The 20,429-nt window shown below is 37.2% G+C and overlaps 1 protein-coding gene across 1 annotated transcript; it reads right to left on the bottom strand.

Moving 5' to 3' along the window:
* Positions 1-122: 122 nt before the first annotated feature.
* On the bottom strand, positions 123-20,124 carry trim54 (tripartite motif containing 54). The gene is made up of 9 exons (XM_042503484.2): positions 19,521-20,124; positions 17,572-17,750; positions 13,944-14,124; positions 11,296-11,391; positions 10,298-10,531; positions 6,392-6,414; positions 3,942-4,066; positions 3,404-3,490; positions 123-2,098 (listed from the first exon to the last, which is right to left on the bottom strand). Exons 1-8 carry the CDS (start codon positions 19,704-19,706, stop codon positions 3,417-3,419), a joined length of 1,098 nt encoding a protein of 365 aa, XP_042359418.2. The 5' UTR covers positions 19,707-20,124; the 3' UTR covers positions 123-2,098; positions 3,404-3,416.
* Between the last annotated feature and the right edge of the window lie 305 nt (positions 20,125-20,429).

The raw sequence follows: 20,429 nt of genomic DNA, 5'->3' as shown, positions 1-20,429 counted from the left end.
TACAACCTGATGCAAAATCAAGTGATGTAACACCTTGTGCCAAGGATTACTGAAAACCTGTAAAAGTGCAATGTTTCATGCATGAAGATAAATAACTTAATTGAGAGATCAACATTCATGTAGTTGTTTTTTTTTTATTATTATTTGTTTTTTATTCTAGACTGCAATTTCAACCCCAGATTTCCAAACTCCCAGGATGCAAAAGAGTTCCTTTCTCCATGGTGTACCTCAGCTTGAGTAGCAGCATTACAAAATAATCGCAATTGGCATTGCAATTTTTTCACGATTAAATAATGAAGAATTAAATTAAATTTAGCACATGCATGTGCTTTATTTGATTACTGACTTTTTCTGTTGTTTTTATGCAACCTGGTGGCCCATGTCATAATCAGAAGCCCACTTACTTCAACATCACCAAGTGTAACGCTTTAGAAAGGGGTCATATAAGGGCTGTGCACCAGTGACGCATGGTCAGGGACTTTAAAAGGCTGCACCAACTGAGCCCTCCGCCCCACCCGACACGTAAACGTATGTGTTATTCAATGACCTGAACCCAAACCACAAACCGGAGCTGAAAAGTTCTAGTAAAGACCACTGCTTATAACAACCTACTTGCTGTTGTCTATGTTGTTTATAATTTCCAGTAAATACCACATCATAAAACATTTGTTTTTTGTTTTAAAAAAATCAAACTGTGTGATTTGTTTACATGACATTACAGAGGTGCATATTTAACAGATTCATTGTGGACAGAGACGACACAGTGTTAGACGTACATATTTACAGAGGAAACATTTTCATCCAACGTTATGGCCAGAGAGATTTAAATATGTTGGATTATTCTGTTCAAAAGCTGAATTACGGAATCCCCGAGCACAGCAATAAATGCAATATAAAAGCATGCTAACCTGCTTATAGCAGATATAATGTTTACCATGTTCATGCTAGCTTGTCTGCCTGAAAACGTTACTCAAACAGGAGTAAATAGTACAGATTTTTTTTGGGGGGGGGGGCATTCGGTGCTCCTGTGAATATTTGTGACAGCATTGCCCATCGTTACAGATTTTGGACAACAAAGGTTTAATATATATCAAGCTTTGGATACACAGGCAATACATGTTAGACAGACCAATTCGTTAGATGTTTTGATTAGATTTTTAAAGTTGACAATAAGAAAAATACAGAATATGACCAGCCCCATCTTTTCATAAAGCAGTGTCAGTTGCCCAAACCCAACAAAACCGTCACGATAGAGGTGGGAAGTCAGAAAATGTCCATATGGGTCATTTAAAAAAAATAAAAAAAACGCAAGTCATTTGCAATACTGCCTACAGCAATAAGCTTATCTACCCACTCTCTTAGCTTTACATCCTGCTCACTGGTGTTGTCATTTTCCCTTATTTATGCATTTAAGAAAAAAAAGGAAAATTCTATTCCTCAATTTGAAAATATGAAATAGACAATATACAGTTTAAACTGACAAAATAACGTAACCTCAGTTCTGAGCTGCAAACATGCCCCGCTAAAAATGAGTCTACTCTTCAAGAAACCATTTCTATCTTATTGACTTTAATCCTCACACAGTTTTTTATATTTATTTACATAATCTTTGAAATGAATTATAAAAAGTCTTTCACGAAAGCCTTTAGAAAGTGTTGTGACAGAAAAGCTATAAACGGGCTTTAAATCCTTCAGACACACATGAAGAAAATCTTTTTGCTTTCCCTCCCACAACACAGAATACTGTACTAAATCCACAGTATACATTTCCTGTGAGCTATACACAGATAGATATATTTACACACAATACACTGGATTTTTTTTTTGTTTGTTTGTTGTACAAAAGGCAACAATGTAGGAGGCTAAAATCTGGCCGAGTCAGTCTTCCCACACCTGGGCTACTGCAGGAGGAAACACAGATAGATAATGTATAGAAATATATGATTTCTATCAATCATTTAGGGTTTTTCCATGTCGTCTTTGTTGTTTTCATGTGGCTGAATTCACTCTTGAACACTGTGTGGATTTCATCCAGAGGATTATGGTAAACCTCTATTTCCGTCTCTGTTTTACATTTCTTCAGGACTGCAGCGAGGACCTAGAGTAAAAAACAAAAGACGAATATCATGAGATCAGTGCCTTCATCCCACGTCCAAACAATCACCAGTGACTCTCCAGCTGCTCGGCCTAATGTCACATAAATGCAGCACCGAGGAGGAGGCTGTTATTTTCTGACTGAGTCAGCATCGATACACTGACGCTGTCGCCTATCTGTTTGGATGAGGGGAATCCTTCGCTCTCTGCAGCTCTCTTTTACGTAAGTGGTCTTGTTAGAGCTGATTTCACACATCCCCTCTGTATGATACACAGTGAGTTGCTGCTGCCGCTGCTGCTGACTTCAGTCCGTGTACATTTCCAAATATTACAATTCATCAGCAGAGCAACAAGAACATCTATAAACAGCCTCTGACAAATTTGCACCGCCTCAGTTTGAGAGCCGTCAGTACGACACTTCTGCATTATTAGAAGCTTGTTCGTCTGCAGGATGTTCATTGAAATTTTGTAGAAAAGTAGCATTTTATGAAATCTGCACTGAAAAGAAATCAGGCTAAAAGTCAGGCTAAAATAAACCATGCATGTTACTAAAAAAATCTGTTTATAGTGTATACTAAAATCTGTATCTAGCCATTGTGAAAAAGACACAAAAGAGTCCATAAAATAAGTTTCCAGTTTTCCTGGAGAGTCTTCTAGAGCAAAATAAGGAGAAGTTTGATTTTAAATTGTCTCTGTCTTTGTTCAAAGATGGTCTGGTGTGTGATCTAAATGGCCATAATAACTATGCTTACTCTTCCTGCTGATGAAGACTGAGAGATGCACTCCAGAAATCTGGCTGGTAAGTGGACCTTGATATTTTGTGGGGGGTTTTTTGTTTGTTTGTTTGTTTGTTTACCAAAATTGCAGATTTGAATCTTACCAGTGTAAACATATCTAAAATTCAGACCTAAATTAACAAATAACATTAATAGTCCCTCAAACTAAATATTTTCAGCTTGGCTCTATAGTCTAAACAGTGTTAGTTACTGTGTATCAAACAAAAAAAACAAACTATTTGGCAAGAGGAGAGACAGCACTACAGGTACCTCCTCTCCAGCTGATGGCAGAGCACTGGAAGCTGAATGACTAATGTGAGGAGTCTGACACTTTCTAAACCAAAATCAAACACACCACAAAGCCCTGGCCAAGCAAAACCCTGATCAATTCATCAATGCAGGTCAACAGGGAGATTCAGAACAGAAACAAACACTTTGTACCCCCCCTCTGTTAGAGTTACAAGGCATTACGTTTTTAACAAAATGTTCAACCTTAATAAGGATCTGAATCTGCACCGAAAAACAACAGCTACCTCTGTTCTGGTCTTAATATCTGGAGTTGAAGTCAAGTTCTGACTCTTCATCCTCTTCAGGGTCTTCTTCTCCATCATCTCTCATGCCTAAACACACACACACACACACACACACACACACACACGCGCGCGCACACACACACACACACACACACACACACACACACACAGTACATTAACTTTGTTTTTACTGAAGAGGATGCTGCTCAAACTCAAGTTTTGACCTTTTTGTCCCAAGTGTGACAACAGTCCCCACAATGTATTTAAGACCAGTACAATTACACATGTTTGTGAAGACAGTAAACAGAGCTATTTAAACCTGTGTAAATAGAGACTGAAGCTTATTGTGTCTTACTTTGGAGTATTTTTACTGCAGGATTTTTGCTTGTTGCTTATGCGTTTGTATAGTGTGGTATTAGTACTTTTACTTAAAGTAAAAATCTTCCTCCATCCCTGCTTCTCTACCTCATACTGTCTCTGTTTAGTATCCGGGATGATAACACTTTGCTTTTGCATTAACTTGTACTCCTGTGCATACCAGAGCAGAAGTCAATGTTCTTCAGCATGTCAATGAGGTCATCAGTATCAATGACGAAGTGGCTCATACTCTCATAACCGAGCTCTGGACGCTCCATGTTAGCGGCTCTGGCTGTCACTGCCATTCTGTCAACACACACAGAAACATACAGGTTTCAATAGACTTTAAAGCTTCTGTTTTCAATATTCAAACGTTAATATAGCAGCAAACCACTATTTGCTATGTAAAGATATAGTGGAGCAATGGTGTCTTGAGCAGAAAATGGAGCCACAATCCCTGTGTGTTCTGGTCCGAGCTTCTCTGTGGTTTGTTACACATCTGCACGTGCATGTTAGTGTATGTGTGTATCCTATTTGCTAGCTCATCGCTGCTGCTTTCCACTGTTCTCATACTGCAGTTACTGATATAAGGACACCATAATCACAGAAATGTAGCGCCCAACCTCCAGTTCACATGCGTGAACCGTTCTGTTAGTGCTGTTAGCACTGTTAGCACTGTTGCTGTTGTTTAGCACTGTTTAGGAAGTTAGCACCATGTGCTTCTAGATGCCGGCTATGTCACCTTTGTGCTGAAAACTATTTGAAGATATAACTTATATAAATTTCACATAGATCCCCTTTAAAGAGGAGCTGTTATGCTCATTGATACTGACATTTAATCAGTAGTCTGTAAAACTTTAGTTTAATAAGCAAATACAAACAAGATTTTTACGAAGTCAGATAGTCTATTTTGCCTATTAATATCAACAACAACGGCTTAGCTGTGCCTCAGATGGTAGAGCAGGTTGTCCACTAATCAGAATATCCGCCGTTTGATTGCTTGCCCATCAAGTCCCTGTGTTGAAGTGTCCTTGGGCAAGGTATTGAACCCCAAATTGCTGCAGGTGGCTGTTCCAATAATGTGTAAAAGTTTAGTTTAGTTATAACTGTATAATTTACCTACAGCACATGCCTGCATGAGACACATCTTTTGCTCTGTGATGTTGAAAACATTTGAATAATATCAGTCATAAAGATGGTCAGACAGTGTAGGATTCAAACTTGGAAACTGGTTTTGATATTTTCCAATTTCAGCCACTGAAAGTTGATGATTTGCTCAAAAATTAAAAGCAAACACCGAGAATGTTTATTTTGTCACTTTGTTAAAGTCTTTTTAGGCATCATAAGACTCACTCATGTATAACTGACTCATCTAGGTTACATCTAGGTTACAGGCTCCTAATCTGCAGCCTGTGCAGTATTGAAAAATCCAACAATTAATATTTAATCAGGCAAACTTCCATTTTAAAGATTACTGGTGTTGGGTTTTCAATAAAAGACCAATATTGGCTCAAGCCATCAGCAACAAACAAACACACACACACACACACACTTATTCCCATGTGGCTGGTCCCTGACAGCAGCATTCAGAGCCGATTTGTTTGGTTTTTGCTGTCATAGCAACAAGTTGATCATCTGCTACATAATATATACAAAATGACTAAATGGCACAGAGCTGAGGACTGTTAGCACAAGGCAGTACAGTGCAGTATGCTACTGGTGGTGTAAAGAAACTAAGTATGTTTACTCAAGTACTGTACTTAAAGATAAACTTAAAGGCAGTATCACACCGTTTACATCCAATAAAATTGCTTGTTTTTGCCAATGGCTCAGATTGCTATTTTCACTTGATCCAGTCTGTACAATAATGGTGCAATATTGCCGCAAAGATATCTGTCTTAGCTATTTCTGCATTGGTTCTGACAATTAAAAAAAGAAATCCGTATCTTAAACTTTATGAAAGTGCAATATCTAAATGCTGGAGTACTCTTTCACATTTCAAAAGTAAATATATTCGTAATACTGTATGGGCCCTCACAGGTTTCTATTAAAATACTGTGTCACTGGTTAACTGTCTTCATGTTTAAGCAGCATTTTAAAGCTGTGGCTGACTGAAATGGAGCTACTTTATATAAGTTTAGGTGGTTGAAATCACTGTTTAAAAATGCGTTGTATTTTTAATTAAGCGTAATGCTATTCACTTAAGAAAAAAAAGTTTCAAGAAAGATCATAATCATTCATTCAGAAAAACGGGCAGAATTTTTCTTCTGAAATTTTTCTGCTGAAATAATATACTCATTTTTCAGATCGATGCAGAAAAACAGGCTATTTTTTTAAATTAAGTGAGTGCATTACACCTCTGTATTATGCGTCTGTATATTTCATATTGTTATCATTTTTTAAAAAAAATCTGTTAAATAACTTCTAACCAAAACTATCAAATAAATGTAGTAAGATGTACAATATTACCTCTAAAATGTATAAAGTAGCAAGATTGTAAATGCTCAAATAAAGAGCTCCAGAATTGTTGTTAAATAACAACCCTTCGGTACTAATGGATCAAAAATTAAAGTCTGACCACACTCACTACATGCAGAATCTGAGCTTCCTCACAAACAGCACTCGACTTACTTTTCCAGAATGACTTCGGCGCTCTGTGAGAGTGAAGAAGACAGATAGAAAGGAGCAAAGAGACAAAATTAATCACATTGTGCTTCAGTTGTCTGTGCCAGCGACATCAGTCACAAGTATTTGTCAGACGTGTCACCGTGTTAAAATAAAACAAACATGATTTTAAGAAATACTGCCAGCTGCCAGAATGGCCTCATGGTGTTTACTACCTGCTGCTGCTAACTCTATCTCCTTTAACACCTGCTCTGGCAGAGGATGTAGCTGAACATAAAACAGCAACACCTGAGGCTCATACTTTCTCTCTCACACACACACACACACACACACACACACACTCACACACACACACAAACACACACATACACTTTCCTCAGTGAAGATGCGTTGACGCAGGCATGTTGCATCAGCAATAAGGATGCTGAATTAAGTGACAGCCTGCATGTCTCTTCAGAGGCGACTGGGGTTGGACCCTCCATCTGTCTGCTGTCAAATTTAATTAACTTTTTAAGTTTTGTCACGTTTCACTCAACCCCCAAACTACGTCAGAAGCTTGTTTTTAATAAATGCATCCAAGGACATGTAAAGTACCGGTCACTATGCAAAACATTACCTTGAGTGTCCTCAAATTAAAATTAGGACTACAACTAATGATTATTTTGTAAATAATAATAATAATAATAATAAAAAATACCACAATTTCCCACAGCCCTTTTCTACATTCTCAAGCTGCTTGTTTTATTTAACCGACAGTTGAAAATCCAAATCATATTTATTTTATGACAATAAAAAAACCCAGAAAAGTAGCAAAGCTTAACATATAATCGCTTGAAGCAGTTGACAGACATTTTTGCTTGATTAATGACTTACATAATACCGTAGATCATAAATAATCATTGCAAATTAATTTTCTGTTTATTGCATAATTATTTCAACACACAACCAACATAAAGCATGCCTGTTTGACACTTTTTTTTGAAAATGACATGAGTTTAGAAATAAATAGTTTCAAGTTAAAAAAATGTAGTCAATGAAACTGTTTATCAAGCGCATAGAGTGCAAAATTCAGAGTTAATTTATTCTGACCCTTGTGATGCAAACATTTTGTTTGTTTGAGCAGCATGCTGTCACACTCTGACTTTGTGTCTGCCAGAGAGAAATATAATTTGCAGTTTTTGTTGAGGACATATTTTATAAATGCAGACAGGCGCTCAATGATGGCCTCACCTCTTCAATCTGACTGGACTTTGAAACGTGAAATCGCACGACTCGAATGTCCAGCCAGTTTGAGTGAAAGGGAAAGATTGACCTCCCATTTTGGAAATGTCAATCATTTATACGCTTGTTGTATAATAGTACTGTTTTTATAAAATAAATATGTTTTGTGTTGTTGGTGGAAGCGATATCAGAATACAGGTTATCAATGAAAGATAATTATAAATTTCAGTTCTAATTTGTATTTTCAGGACACAAAAGTTACTTAGAAATTCCACCATTTGGGCAAAGTAACTTTTAATTTATATATTATTTATGTATTTATTTTAAAAAGCTCCTGACTTAATTTTGACGGTTGTGTGAAATATAACAAAAGTTAAACTCTATTAAAGGAATACTTTACCCCCAAACTGTCACTTGTATATGAATTACTCACCATGTTACAATAAATCCAGACGTTAACTTTGTTTTTCACACATACCTCCACGGTAAACAAAACATCCAAAAATGGAGAAAGTTCTTGATGACTTAAACTAAAAGGGGTCCACATTTAATGACTAAACTATATCAAAACTTCCGTTTAAAAACTCTCAAACGACTCGTGCATTATAAGTCTCATTTATCTAGTTGTATGCTCTTCCCAAACACATGCATTTTCATGAAACACTTTAAACACTTCTGCAGAAACAGACCAGTGTACCAGTGTACTACTTATCTGTATGTGACATTGTTTGTGTGCAAGTGTTTGACGTACTTAAGTTTTCGAGAGAATGTGTGAAACATATTTTCAATATGTTACAATAAATGAAACTTGTATTATACTGCACGAGCTGTGTGAGAGTTTATAAATGAATGTTCTCATATTTTCTTTTGTTTATCACAGACCCCAGTGACTTGAATTCATCAGGCATTTTTGCCAGTCTTGGATTTCAGCTGGCAAAATCCCAGGTGACCAAAATTCAGTGTTTTACCCAAGATGTTGTGTTTTTATGGTAGAAAAGCCTCTGAAACAGCAGCTAGCCCATGTTAGCTCTGTGTGTGTGTGCTTGTTTTCGCCATCAAAACATATGTTTTTACACATATGTGCATGTAATCAATTGGTTGATCAATAAAGTGCACTGGAGAGACTGACCTGCTTTTCATTACAGCTGTATGAATTAATCATATGTTTGTGTGTGTGTGTGTGTGTGTGTGTGTGTGTGTGAGAGAGAGAGATGATAGTCTGTGTCTTAAGGTATGCAGAACCAGGGACCCTCCTCAGGGGGTTTATGGAAGCAGAGTGCCCGACACAGAGGCATCCCGCTGGGCTTACTGCCCCTGTTTCGCTCCTCGCCCAGCAGCTGTTCTCACTGAGCCCTTGATCATCAATAGTAGCAGCGGACATGGCCCGGGGATCACTGAGCACTGATCATCCTGCCTAATGAAACCGCTCGCTGGGAGAATATTGATGGGCGGAAGGAAACTTTCAATGACAAAGGAGCATGTGACGTGTGAGGTGAGGTTAATTTTAAAAATGATCTACTTCTGATAGAAAAAGAAGCCATTGCAAGATAAATCTGGATGATTAACCGGATATTAATGCAGAAATAAAATCTGCCACACATAGTTAATGTTTATTTTTTAAGACTTTCCTCCAATATTTGCATTTTAAACAATGAGAAATTATTATAAAATGAATATTTTGTAACCTTGGTGATCATTAACCCTTTGACACACAGATCAGTATCAGCTCTTTGATGAAATGTGCAGATGCCTTTCACAAGCTATCTGACCCTTTGAAACCTGAGAAAATTGGTTTGATTTCTTTCAAAAACACGGGGGGAAAGGCAATGACCAACTGGGCAAAAAATGTCTCACAAATTGCAAAAAAAATAGGAAAAGGTGACAAGGAAATTACCTAAAAACTGTTGGTTTTAAAAAAGAGGGGAAGATTATTTAAAAAGTATCCAAAAAATAGGAAAAAAATATCCTGAAAACTATATTGATAATTCTAATAATTGTATATTTAACATTATGTAACAGAAAGAAATTTCATAAAACATAAATACATTCTTCAGGTCATTTTCATGTTTGCTTTTATTTTATTTATTTTTTTATCCATTTTGTGCCTATTTTCAGGTTTTGCTAGGTTTTAGGCTATGCCCTTTTATGTTGCTTTTTGCCTTCTCCCAATGTTTTGGAAAGAAATTAAACCAATTTGCTGAGGTTTTAAAGGGTTAAATAATCAGTCTGTGACCACAAACAAATCCAGTCCAAACTAAAATCTAATGCATAAAGACAAGAGGTTGCTTCTGCTACAGTATTTTAGTAAAGTCACAGTGCAAGTTCATTACCATTGAGCATCTGCCCTCCTGTAATATTTATCTTACTATTACAATCCTCCCATCTCATATGATTTAGTTAAAACTGAAGTTGGTAACTTTTATGAAAACTAACTTTTTTTCATATTTGCTGAAGCTGTCACTATATTCACACTGCATCTGAACGAAGACGACCAATCAGAGACGAGGAGTCTGTCAATCATATTAATCACTGCACCTGAACTGGGGTCAAACTGTCAAACTAGGCAGAGCTGGACAAATATGAATCCTAAAATGAATCACATTTAAAAGATACAAAAAATCCCACTGCACACTGTCTGTCAAATCTTCTCACTCAACCTGCAGGAGCCGGCTGATGTTAAGTGTCACTCACCTGTATAAACAAAGACATGTGGGGCTCTTCCATCGACTGAATGGCTGACTCGACCAGCGTCACTGCCGCCTCCAGTTGATCGCTGTGCTGACTAATGAGAGATCGAACACGTTTAAGTTTATCGTCCTGTTGTTTGGTGATGAGCCCCACCAACTCTCGCTTCCGCTCGTCCAAGATGGCTACCAGGCTGTCAAAGCTGTCAGCCAGCTGCTCCCTCTGTCGCCGACCATATTCCTGAGGTAAGAAAAAAAAACACTTTATTTCTTTTTAATTAAAATAATAATACAATACAAAGAAACTGTTGTTTAAAGGGGACCTATTATACTTATTTTAAGGTTCATACTTGTATTTTGGGTTTATTCTAAAAAAAAAAGTTTACTTGATTTAATGTTCAAAACACACTCATTTAAGAGCCAAGTCTGTTCTGATCGGTCAGCACTTCCGGGTGTTCCGTATTTTGACGTATTTGCACCGTCATTGTAGCCTGGGAATGAGTGCAGCCGAAAATGATGGCATTTTATCCTGTTAAAAATTATGAAATAAAAGCTTCTAAACCCGAATCCAGCATGAATTTGATTTGAAAACATCAGCAAGCAAGATTACATGTCTCCCACATATTAGCATGTAGCTACATGTAACAGCGTAATGTGAACATTTGTAGTAACGTGCCTGGTACAGATGACCATATAAAGAAATCCGTCACACGGTGACGTCAGCTTGTAACATTTTGCTCACAGGGAATACTTTTACGTTTGTTTATGACATTATTTGAAACTTTGGCCACAGTTAATATGAAATTCTGACATTGCAACATAATATATGACAGAAAATAAGGAAAAGCATAACAGGTCTGCTATTTACTTTTTCTGCTTATCTACTAATTTCGGTGTAGTCTACTTGAAGTGTGAGCTGTATATCTGTTATGTTGAGAAGTATATCACATCAAGAGTCTGTACTGGCTGATACATGAACAATATTTATGTGTGCATGTGTCTAACCTCTACAGTGCGGGAGATTTCTTCCATCTGAGAGATGACGGCCTGGACGTGGTCGTTACTGGCGACCAAGATCGCGATGCTGTCGCTGAGGTCTGTCTGCAAACATTCAGAACATCACAGACATATTTAGGCACCAATATTCCTGTGGAAATATAATACCACGAAACTTAAATAACTCTTTTGACTGTATCAATTAATCAACCATTAACACTTCGTGTTCTCACACTTGAGCACAGAAAGGCACGTGAATTTCAGTTTGTGTTGTTGGACAGTCTACTCGTGACTATTCATCTTGGCCAAAAGGGATTTTATAATTCAGTTCCAACCATGTAACACGATGAATTTAGAAGCTCATAATTTAGTGGCCATGTAACATGTAAAATTTGCTTCAATTTCATAAAGTCCGAGCTACCTTAAACTTTTATGTTGACTTAATTAAATAAACAAGTTGAATCAATACAAAATAACCTAAACTTTAAGTTGAGGTAATTTTGTATTAATTCAGCTTGTTTTCTTCAATTTAGTCAATTAAAAATTTTAAGGCAGCCCTGACACTATTTTTTTTAGAAATTAAAACAAATAGCTTCCTTTTAAAGTGAATATTACTGGACAGTATATGATTTTAGCCACAAATCACAACAGCCTTCAGCCAGTCAGCATTCTCCATCTCTCACTCTGTCCTCTGACTCACTCATCTGAAATTCAGATGAGGTTGACGAAAGTTGTTGATCCTCCATCTTTATGGTTAATGTGAGAGGCAAAAGTTTGTGCTTTAATTCGGCCTAGATAGAGGGTGAGAGTGTTCGTTACATTAATACAAGAGACAAACTGCAGAAACTGTAGGAAAAAAAAACTATTAAAAATGTTAATGATGTCATATGATACTCTTAACAGATGCATGCTGGTGACATGCTTACTGACAAGAAGTACTCCTCTGCCATGTCACACAATAAATGTGTGTTTTTTAAAAACAGAATCATCCTAAAATCCTAGAAAAGTCTTAAAATCCTAGAAAAATGTATGCAGCTGCTGTGACTCGCCCTTGGCCTACTGTCATTTTGCAAAAGTAGCCCCCAAAGCAAAGCGAGTATTCCCGCTTTAGAGTATTCCCGCTTTAGAGTATCATATAACATCATGCACATTTTTCTTTTTTTTTATAGCTTTTGTTTTGTAGTTTTAGTGTCATTTATTATTGCAACAAACCCTCTCATCTTCTATCTAAGCCAAATTAAACCACAAACTTTTGTTTTCCAAATTAACCTTTGCATAAAGATGGAGGATCAACAACTTTCGTCAACCTCATCTGAATTTCAGATGAGTGAATCAGAGGACAGAGTGAGAGATGGAGAGGCCAGCACTGAAATGTCAACAAAGCCAACTGCTCAATAACAAGCCGGACGCTGCTGCGGCTGCCATCAGCATGACACAACTGCTGCACTTTGTCTTTGTGTGACTTTGTGTGTCCGCAGAATGAGTAAATAATGTGTCTTCATGCAATATATTTAATGTATAAGTTATAAAAACAATGTCTGGTATCAGCGTGACCGACCTGTTAATGACTAAATAACCAAGTGTGACGCGATTTCATTTCATTTGTTTCATTCGTTGCTTATTTGATGGGGACTAAAACAGTATTACTATCCAGTGCACTATATTTATACTTACTGCTACTTTTCAGTGCCCATCCAGTTTGTGGTTATAAAGTATTTACTTGTATACTATGCATTTGCACTGGGCAGTAGAACAGTGTGCATCTTGGTTTGCGTTTTGCCGTCTTGAAAAGAAACACCCAACAAACCAAACAGAGAAGGAAACTGAGATTTAAAAACAGAAACAGATAAAAGTATGCAAGATAAAGACCATCAGGTCCTTCACATGCATGTAAGAGTTTAGACTTTTAAATACTTAAATACTCTCTGATGGTACTTTGACCTTTAAACAAGCCTTAAGCCTTAGTCAGGAATCAAATCCTCTGAAAGAAAAACTGCCAGATTACATGCAACACACTACAACAGCAATGTATCTGCCTTTGGTTTTGTTTGTTGCTTGGCCTGGAAGAGAAGTGAAGGAAGTGGAGAGATGAGTGTCGTGAGTGTGGAAACAACCAAACAGAAGCAGTTGGTTAAATTGGAGCTGGGACATCAGCGTTTCCATTTCTAGCTCAATGACGTTTTATCCTCTTGGCTGTATTCCACCTCTCCATTTCGTAAACTCTTGGGGGCCTCTAAACCAAGAATATATTGGGGCGGAATATTTAAATGGTGAATGTTTCTAGCAGCCACATTTATAATGCCAAATCATTTCTGCACTGTGATTGGTGAGATATGAACATTTCATGACACGTGGAAATGTTAGCTGATTTCTGCTCTCGGGTCTGCGCTGGTTTGCATATTAGACTGATAAGTTAGGGCCATAGTGAATGTGAAAAGCTAATTGCAATAAATCAGACTGTGATTCAGGCTCTGAAGTGAAGTGGATTAGAGTGTAAAGGTGGTAAAGCTACTGAGCTTAAGTATTGCGAAGTGAAGAATGGTGCATGGAGTGGTGTGAGGTGAATTGAAGTGTCATTATAAAGTGGAGCGATGTGAAGCTGAGTAAAATAACTGGTTAGAAAATAACACCTTGTTATCATGAAGTAGATTCCATACCTTCTGTCTCATGTAAACGCTGCTGAGCGGTGCGACGTCACAGTCTTTGTGTTTTCCGAACACTTTGCACATGGAGCAGGTTGGCGTCTCACAGGACAGGCAGTAGATATTGATTTTCTCCTCTTCATGTTCTTCACACAGCAGCTGCTGCTGCTGCGGCTCTGGCTTCATGTTCACAAGCCTGGAGGAGACAAAAAGGAGAAATTGATCATCAGAAGGCTTATGCACAGCTTTCTAAAAAAATATATTCTCAACTAATGTGAAATAACAAAACTGCGCTGGCCTATGTTTAACTCCAAAGTTTGTTTTGGATACTAGAGTTACACTCAAAAGGAAAAGTTGAGTAATAACGAAGGACAGAGTGAGATCTTAAAGCTCCTAAAGGATGGAGGAGAAACTCATTTTCATCATGATAATCCAGAGGCAGTGTATTTATTCTGTTGCAAAAAGAATGCAAGAAGCAGCCCTCTTTGCTACAAGCCATCATTAGATGGGTTTCCATTACTAATTTGCACAAAACGTAGGCAATATCTCCGAAATGTCAATAAACCAAATTGCGAGATTAGTATGTTTACATTGAGTGATGTTATGTGACTTCTCCTCTCATGATAACATTCCAAAAAGCATTGCGATGAATGTTCAAAACATTAGCAGGTTTATTTCTATTGCAGCCTCGGCACTAGACATCAATATTTCCTGTCAAAGGCGACGTGATCATGTTATGTGAACATTAATGGAAAGGCAGGCCCCTGATACATGGGAGTGGCCACGCATGAGGGATTTCTGTGAGGTAATGGACGATTTCCCAGAGGAAATGTGGATTCAAAACATCCGGATGATCCGCTCAACTTTTGAAGAATTGTGTGATGCGATAACACCTCTTGCCAGTTCCTACCAACAAGCGAAAAGCCATAGCATTATGTGATCTATAATAGTGAAAAAAGTGTTTCCATTGCAGTTTTGCAAAATATGGCTTTTTCGAAGCACCTGAAATACCACCTCATGAAAGCATAAACATTTTTTTTGCGAAAATTGGTAGTTTTTTCCAAACTGATGTGTTTCCATTGGGCGTATTTTATATTCGCAATTACAGTTTGCACAGTTTGAGGTTTAATGGAAACCCGCCTATTGGGTTGCACTTAGAATGTGCTTAAAATGCTCTTAAAGGCCAGATTTCAAAGTTCTAGTTGCATAGTGTTCACAAGACTTGGGAACATTGACTGTATTGTTAGTTTATTTCTGTTATTGCTGAAATATTTTTGATGTCAATGGATGATGGAAAGAGAGTAGAGACACATAATGCAAGTATGACCCTGAAAATGGGCATAATAGGTCCTCTTTAATGCCTTTGCAGCCCTCACAGTGAGGTTACAGTGTTACATATATGTAGTTGGAAAAGTTGGGCGGCATTGGCACTACGAGGCTTCCTAAAACAGCAAAGCATATTTATCGGAAGCAAAAAAAACATTATGCAATGAAGGGTCCTTTGTCCTCTGACGTAGGTGTCTCTGACAGAAGCGATGATTAAGTAATGAGATTTTTTTTTTCAACACATAAAAAAATTATGAGAAACTACAAGTTACAAAACATTTGTGAACAATCACATCTATTTTAGCCCACGCAGATAATGAGGGGACTCCTGTCCTTCTGTCGCCACTGAATGCCAACTGTGACTCACTGAGCTTCTATTTTGGAGTGAGGACGACTTAAATATCAGTGTAGATTTGTAGTAAGTGTGCAGGCTTATAAAACACAAGCAGATGGACTGAAGAGGCTTCTGTTTGGAACACTTCAGTCTATGCAAATGTGACAGCAGCAGTAGACTTCAGACGATAAAATGCATTTTGAAGCATTAGTTAGCTAATTAATAATGACCAAATTAACAAAGCTATGACCAAATTCTGGCCAAAATATGCAACCGCTGCTGCACAACTCCACACGGCTTAAAATCTGAGATTAGACGGAGTTGTCAAATTGTTTAAAATGAAATTGTTGTTGTCTATTTTGTATCTTATTTTGCATACTCTGCATCAAACACCTGCCATGTTATCACTGCCCGACTGACCCCAACTCCAAACTACATTATTTATTTCATGCATTCTTCTTATTGACTTTCTATGACATTCCTCACCTTTCTAGTATGTTCTCTGTGCACACACATCACATCTCTAATGTGCAGTCAACAAACAGTGCATCAAAATGCACATTTTAAAAAACTGTATTCATCACCTGAGGGGTAATACACAATATCAAGGGCTAGGGTGCATGTTTCAACACTGGCTAAAAATATTTCACTGCGGTGTCATATTTTGTGTGACTGATGCTCGATTTGACCTCTTGATCTACTGACTATTGTAAATAAAACCAAGTAAATAAAGACCTGTCAAAACATTTTTTATTAATGCTAGCACACCATTTCATTCACAACATGTCTTATCTGATTTATAATCATTACTTTTAATATCTTTGTTGGGTATTTTATTCAATTTTATTTTTGTTTTCTCTTTAACTGTTTAATTTTAGTTTTCTCACTGCAATCCTGAAATGTTTTCAATCCTGGTTAAACCATATAAAGCACTTTGTAACTGTGTATTATTATTAGTATTATTATTACTAGTAGTAGTAACAGTAATAATACTTGTATTCCTATTATTATGGTGAATAAAAATGAAGGAAATGGAGGGAACAATTACCCTGCCAGCGTATTATCATTTATTCACCATGAATTCAGAGTCTAAGAGTCAAAAGTACCAATTTGTTTTTTAATCTCAAAGCCTAAACTATCCACTGCACTGAAAACGGAGCAAAATTCCATCATTGTGGACAGATCAGTCCTGCATTACTGTGAAACAAAGACTATAGTTTTACTAGAATACAATACTGCTCCCTGTTGGTGGTCACTCATGATTACAATTACAGTCTACAATTAGAGTCTTATTTCAGATTCTATATTAAGACTTTTTTTCCTGTGAAACCTGTTCGGAAGATGTGACATAAACACTGACAACAACTGGGCAGAAAATAGCTAGATTTAGAATATTTACAAATTATGATGACTGAAAATAATGTTTTTAATGTTTTAATTAATCTAATTGTTTATACTGTACGTAAAATGTCCTTATGTTTATTTACAGTTACATTTTAGTGTGTTATTAACCATTTATCAAAAGAATAAATAACCCTTTCTATATACATTATCTTCTTCTTTTGTGACTTTGTGGTTTTTTAAAGGGTTTTAGTTTGGATACACCAAGTAACAGAAAAATGGAGGGAGAGGAAGACCAGCAGCGCACGTGTTCTACAAGGTAAAAATATTGTTTTTTTCCATGGAGTCTGGCTTTGAAAACCACATAGATAACTTTTATGTTCAGTTCCATTTAAAATATTAAGGTTTTAGAAAAATACAGGTGTTTAGGAAGTACAGAACATAAAACTGGATAAATGAGAAATGGATTATACTGCACAAATTGTGTTTGAGTTTGTTAATATGTAGTTTTGCTGTTTTCAAACACATGACAAATTTAACTTAATGATGTGTGTAATAATATACAAATGGTCATTTTAGGGGGTGAAGTATTCCTTTAAAAGTGCATATGTCCTTACTATTGGTATATGTGCAAACACTCACCTGGAGGATTCCTGCTGTCTGTATATGTCTATGATGTTCTCCACCAGCAGGTTCCTCTGCAGACCGTAGACCCCGTGGCGGTCCAGCACCACCTCCTGGCGACACGATGGACAGCGAAAGCGAGCGCCACTGGAAGCCATGCTGGAGGAGCCGCGGGAATGCCACAGAGGGTTAGCTGACTGGATAAAGACAAGAGGGAATAGACAGGTATGAAGGAGGTCTATGCAGGTAGGACAGCTAATGGTGATTAGATAAAGAAAAAAAGGAAAGCTGAAAGGAAGTGACTTTACTCTGATTTTCATGACATACAAAAGACTTTATAAAGGGTTCAATTATGGCTCCTACAACTACAGTCATCTTCTTTTACTTTTCCAAAAGATGGAAGTACCAATAAGGATGTCTTTAAGTTGGCTGAGCAAATGATCATTTCTGACGTGGTCCACAATGTTTCTGTTCTGAACATGTAATGCCAACATGAGACTACAGTACATTGTATTTTTTTCTATTTTGAGATGCGCACAAAGTCACAAATCCCTTGTTGTGACTTGGCAGACCACATGTTGGACTTGGATTATTCGTAGCAGGGTTCATGCATCTTTTCCAAAGTCAAATTCAAGCACTTATCAAGAGTTTTCAAGGTGCATTTTCAAGTATTTGCAGCACCTGTCGGGTGTATCAAAATTATGTTTAGTAAGACACAAGTTTCACATTTTAAAATGTGTCACCTATCTGTAAGTGGACTTAAAAATAAACAATCACTAAAACAATCCACAGATAGGCCTACATAACTTCAATGTCGATAAAACTGTGACTGAAAGTATGCACAATAAGAGAGAAGAGGTCTGTGAGGCAGGAAGTTAATCTTAATGAGCCTCTTTTAATAATATATATACATAATATTGTGAAAATCAAAACTAATCAACTTGACCGCCCTTCATAGCTTTAAAAATAGGTTTTTTTTCTGTCATCTCATCCATGCAAGTTGTAAAAAGAGGCTCCACTTGCATGACACACAGTGGTCGGGAAGAAAGCACCAAGTATGTGCAGTCTTGAGGTTCTTTACTTGAGTATTTTAATTTTACTACTTTATACCTCAACTCCACTACATGTCAATTGACATACTGTGCTTTTAATTCAATTTTATTTATTTGACAGCTATAATTCATTTTCAGATTAAGATTTTAGATGAAAAACATGTTTTATTGTTAAATTAATTATCAGTATAGTGGAAAAAGTACTTCAGATTTACTTGGTATATTACAACATTAATTAATATCCAAAAAACACAATTTATTATGAATGTATTTTTCATAACAACACTCTGAAAGAAGTCAGTGTTTCTGCATAATAAATACTTTCACTTTTGATATTTGATGTACATTTTTTACTTCAAGTACACACTTTTGTACTTTGACTGAAGTAACATTTTTGAATGCAAGAATTTCTCTACATTTTTGATGCGCTATTCTCTTTATTTAAAATGAATCAAAACACCACCTGAATTTCAAATAATGGTTACAATGGTGGTTTTTGAAATTTGTCAGCTTGAAAATGGTTAAATTAAAGAAATACTTCACCTACAAAATGATCATATGTATATCAGTTACTTACCTTGCGTTACATTGAATTTGTAAAGAAGACTTTCTCACCTTCTTCTGGAGAATCCAAAAGCGGAGAATATTCTTGATAAATTGAAGTTTTTAAGTAGAAGTTTTAATACAGTTTTGGTGCTGTTAAACCATACAGTCTAGGTGTTAAACGTGGCCCCCTTTTACTCCTGTTAATCAAGAAGTTTCTCTGCTTTTGGATTCTTCTTTCATCTTGGAGGGCATGCGAGAAACACTTAGTTGTGTTCACAAATTCAACATAAACAATTGTGAGCTACTGATCTGCAAATGATCATTTTGTGGGTGAAGTATTCCTTTAACAGCCCTGTAAGACAGACTCACCTGGAAGATGTCGTTGGCACACTTGCGGCAGAGGTTGTGTTGGCAGGGCAGGATGACCACAGGTTTGGAGAACATCTCCAGGCAGACCGGGCAGATCAGCTGTTTCTCCAGGTTCTCCATGGTGACTCCTCTGCCAGCGCCAGGCCCAGAACTGCCTGCTGATGGAGGCCTGAGAGCAAAGTTCATCCCTTCCAGGCGGAGCAGTGAGTAAAATGTTAATGACGATAGAAAAAGGATAATAAGCAGAGATGATTGGAGGATGTTCTAGATGTTAGTTTTGTTGGTGTTTTTTTGTCGTATTTTCTCTCTGTTTTCTGTTGTTGCTCTCACAACGTCTCTTCCAGCAGCTGTCTATCCCTTTACCCCGTCTGCCAGCCTGTCTAACCCCCGTGTAAAGACCCTCCCATGCCCGATGTCTCAGTCCCACAGCAGCCGGATTGTTGACTGTTGGTATTTTTAGCTCCTCAGTTTGTTCTGGCTTGGGTTACTGTCTAAATTGTGTCCCCCAGTTGGACCACTGGAAAGTCCGGGCGGGGCAGAGGATCAGGACACTGATCAAATGATAATGTTTGTGTGAAGTCTGATACTTAAGAGGGGATCCTGGTGACATCATGCAACCTCTGGCCGCCATGTTTGGGGTCATTAGCACTTTGACAAAAACAGCTCCACTTCTCAGTTTAGACTTCTGTGTGTCACAAAAGTACTCAATGCAGAGACAAACATTTTGTTTTTGCATTGTCAGCTTGCTTAGAGTGCTGACTATCTTATCATCAGTGGTGGAAAAAAGCTGATCTTTTACTGAAGTACAAGTAGTCAAATACGGGCTTCCTGTGGTCATGAAATTCCTGGAAAAGTTATGAAATCAGAAAAACTGTTTTCCAAGCCAGATAATGGTCTGGAATCAGTAGA

Source organism: Plectropomus leopardus, chromosome 16 (assembly GCF_026936395.1).
Source record: "Plectropomus leopardus strain MGB_pleo_1.0 chromosome 16, ASM2693639v1, whole genome shotgun sequence".
Taxonomy (NCBI): domain Eukaryota; kingdom Metazoa; phylum Chordata; class Actinopteri; order Perciformes; family Serranidae; genus Plectropomus; species Plectropomus leopardus.
This window is presented reverse-complemented; position numbering and strand designations above follow the sequence as displayed.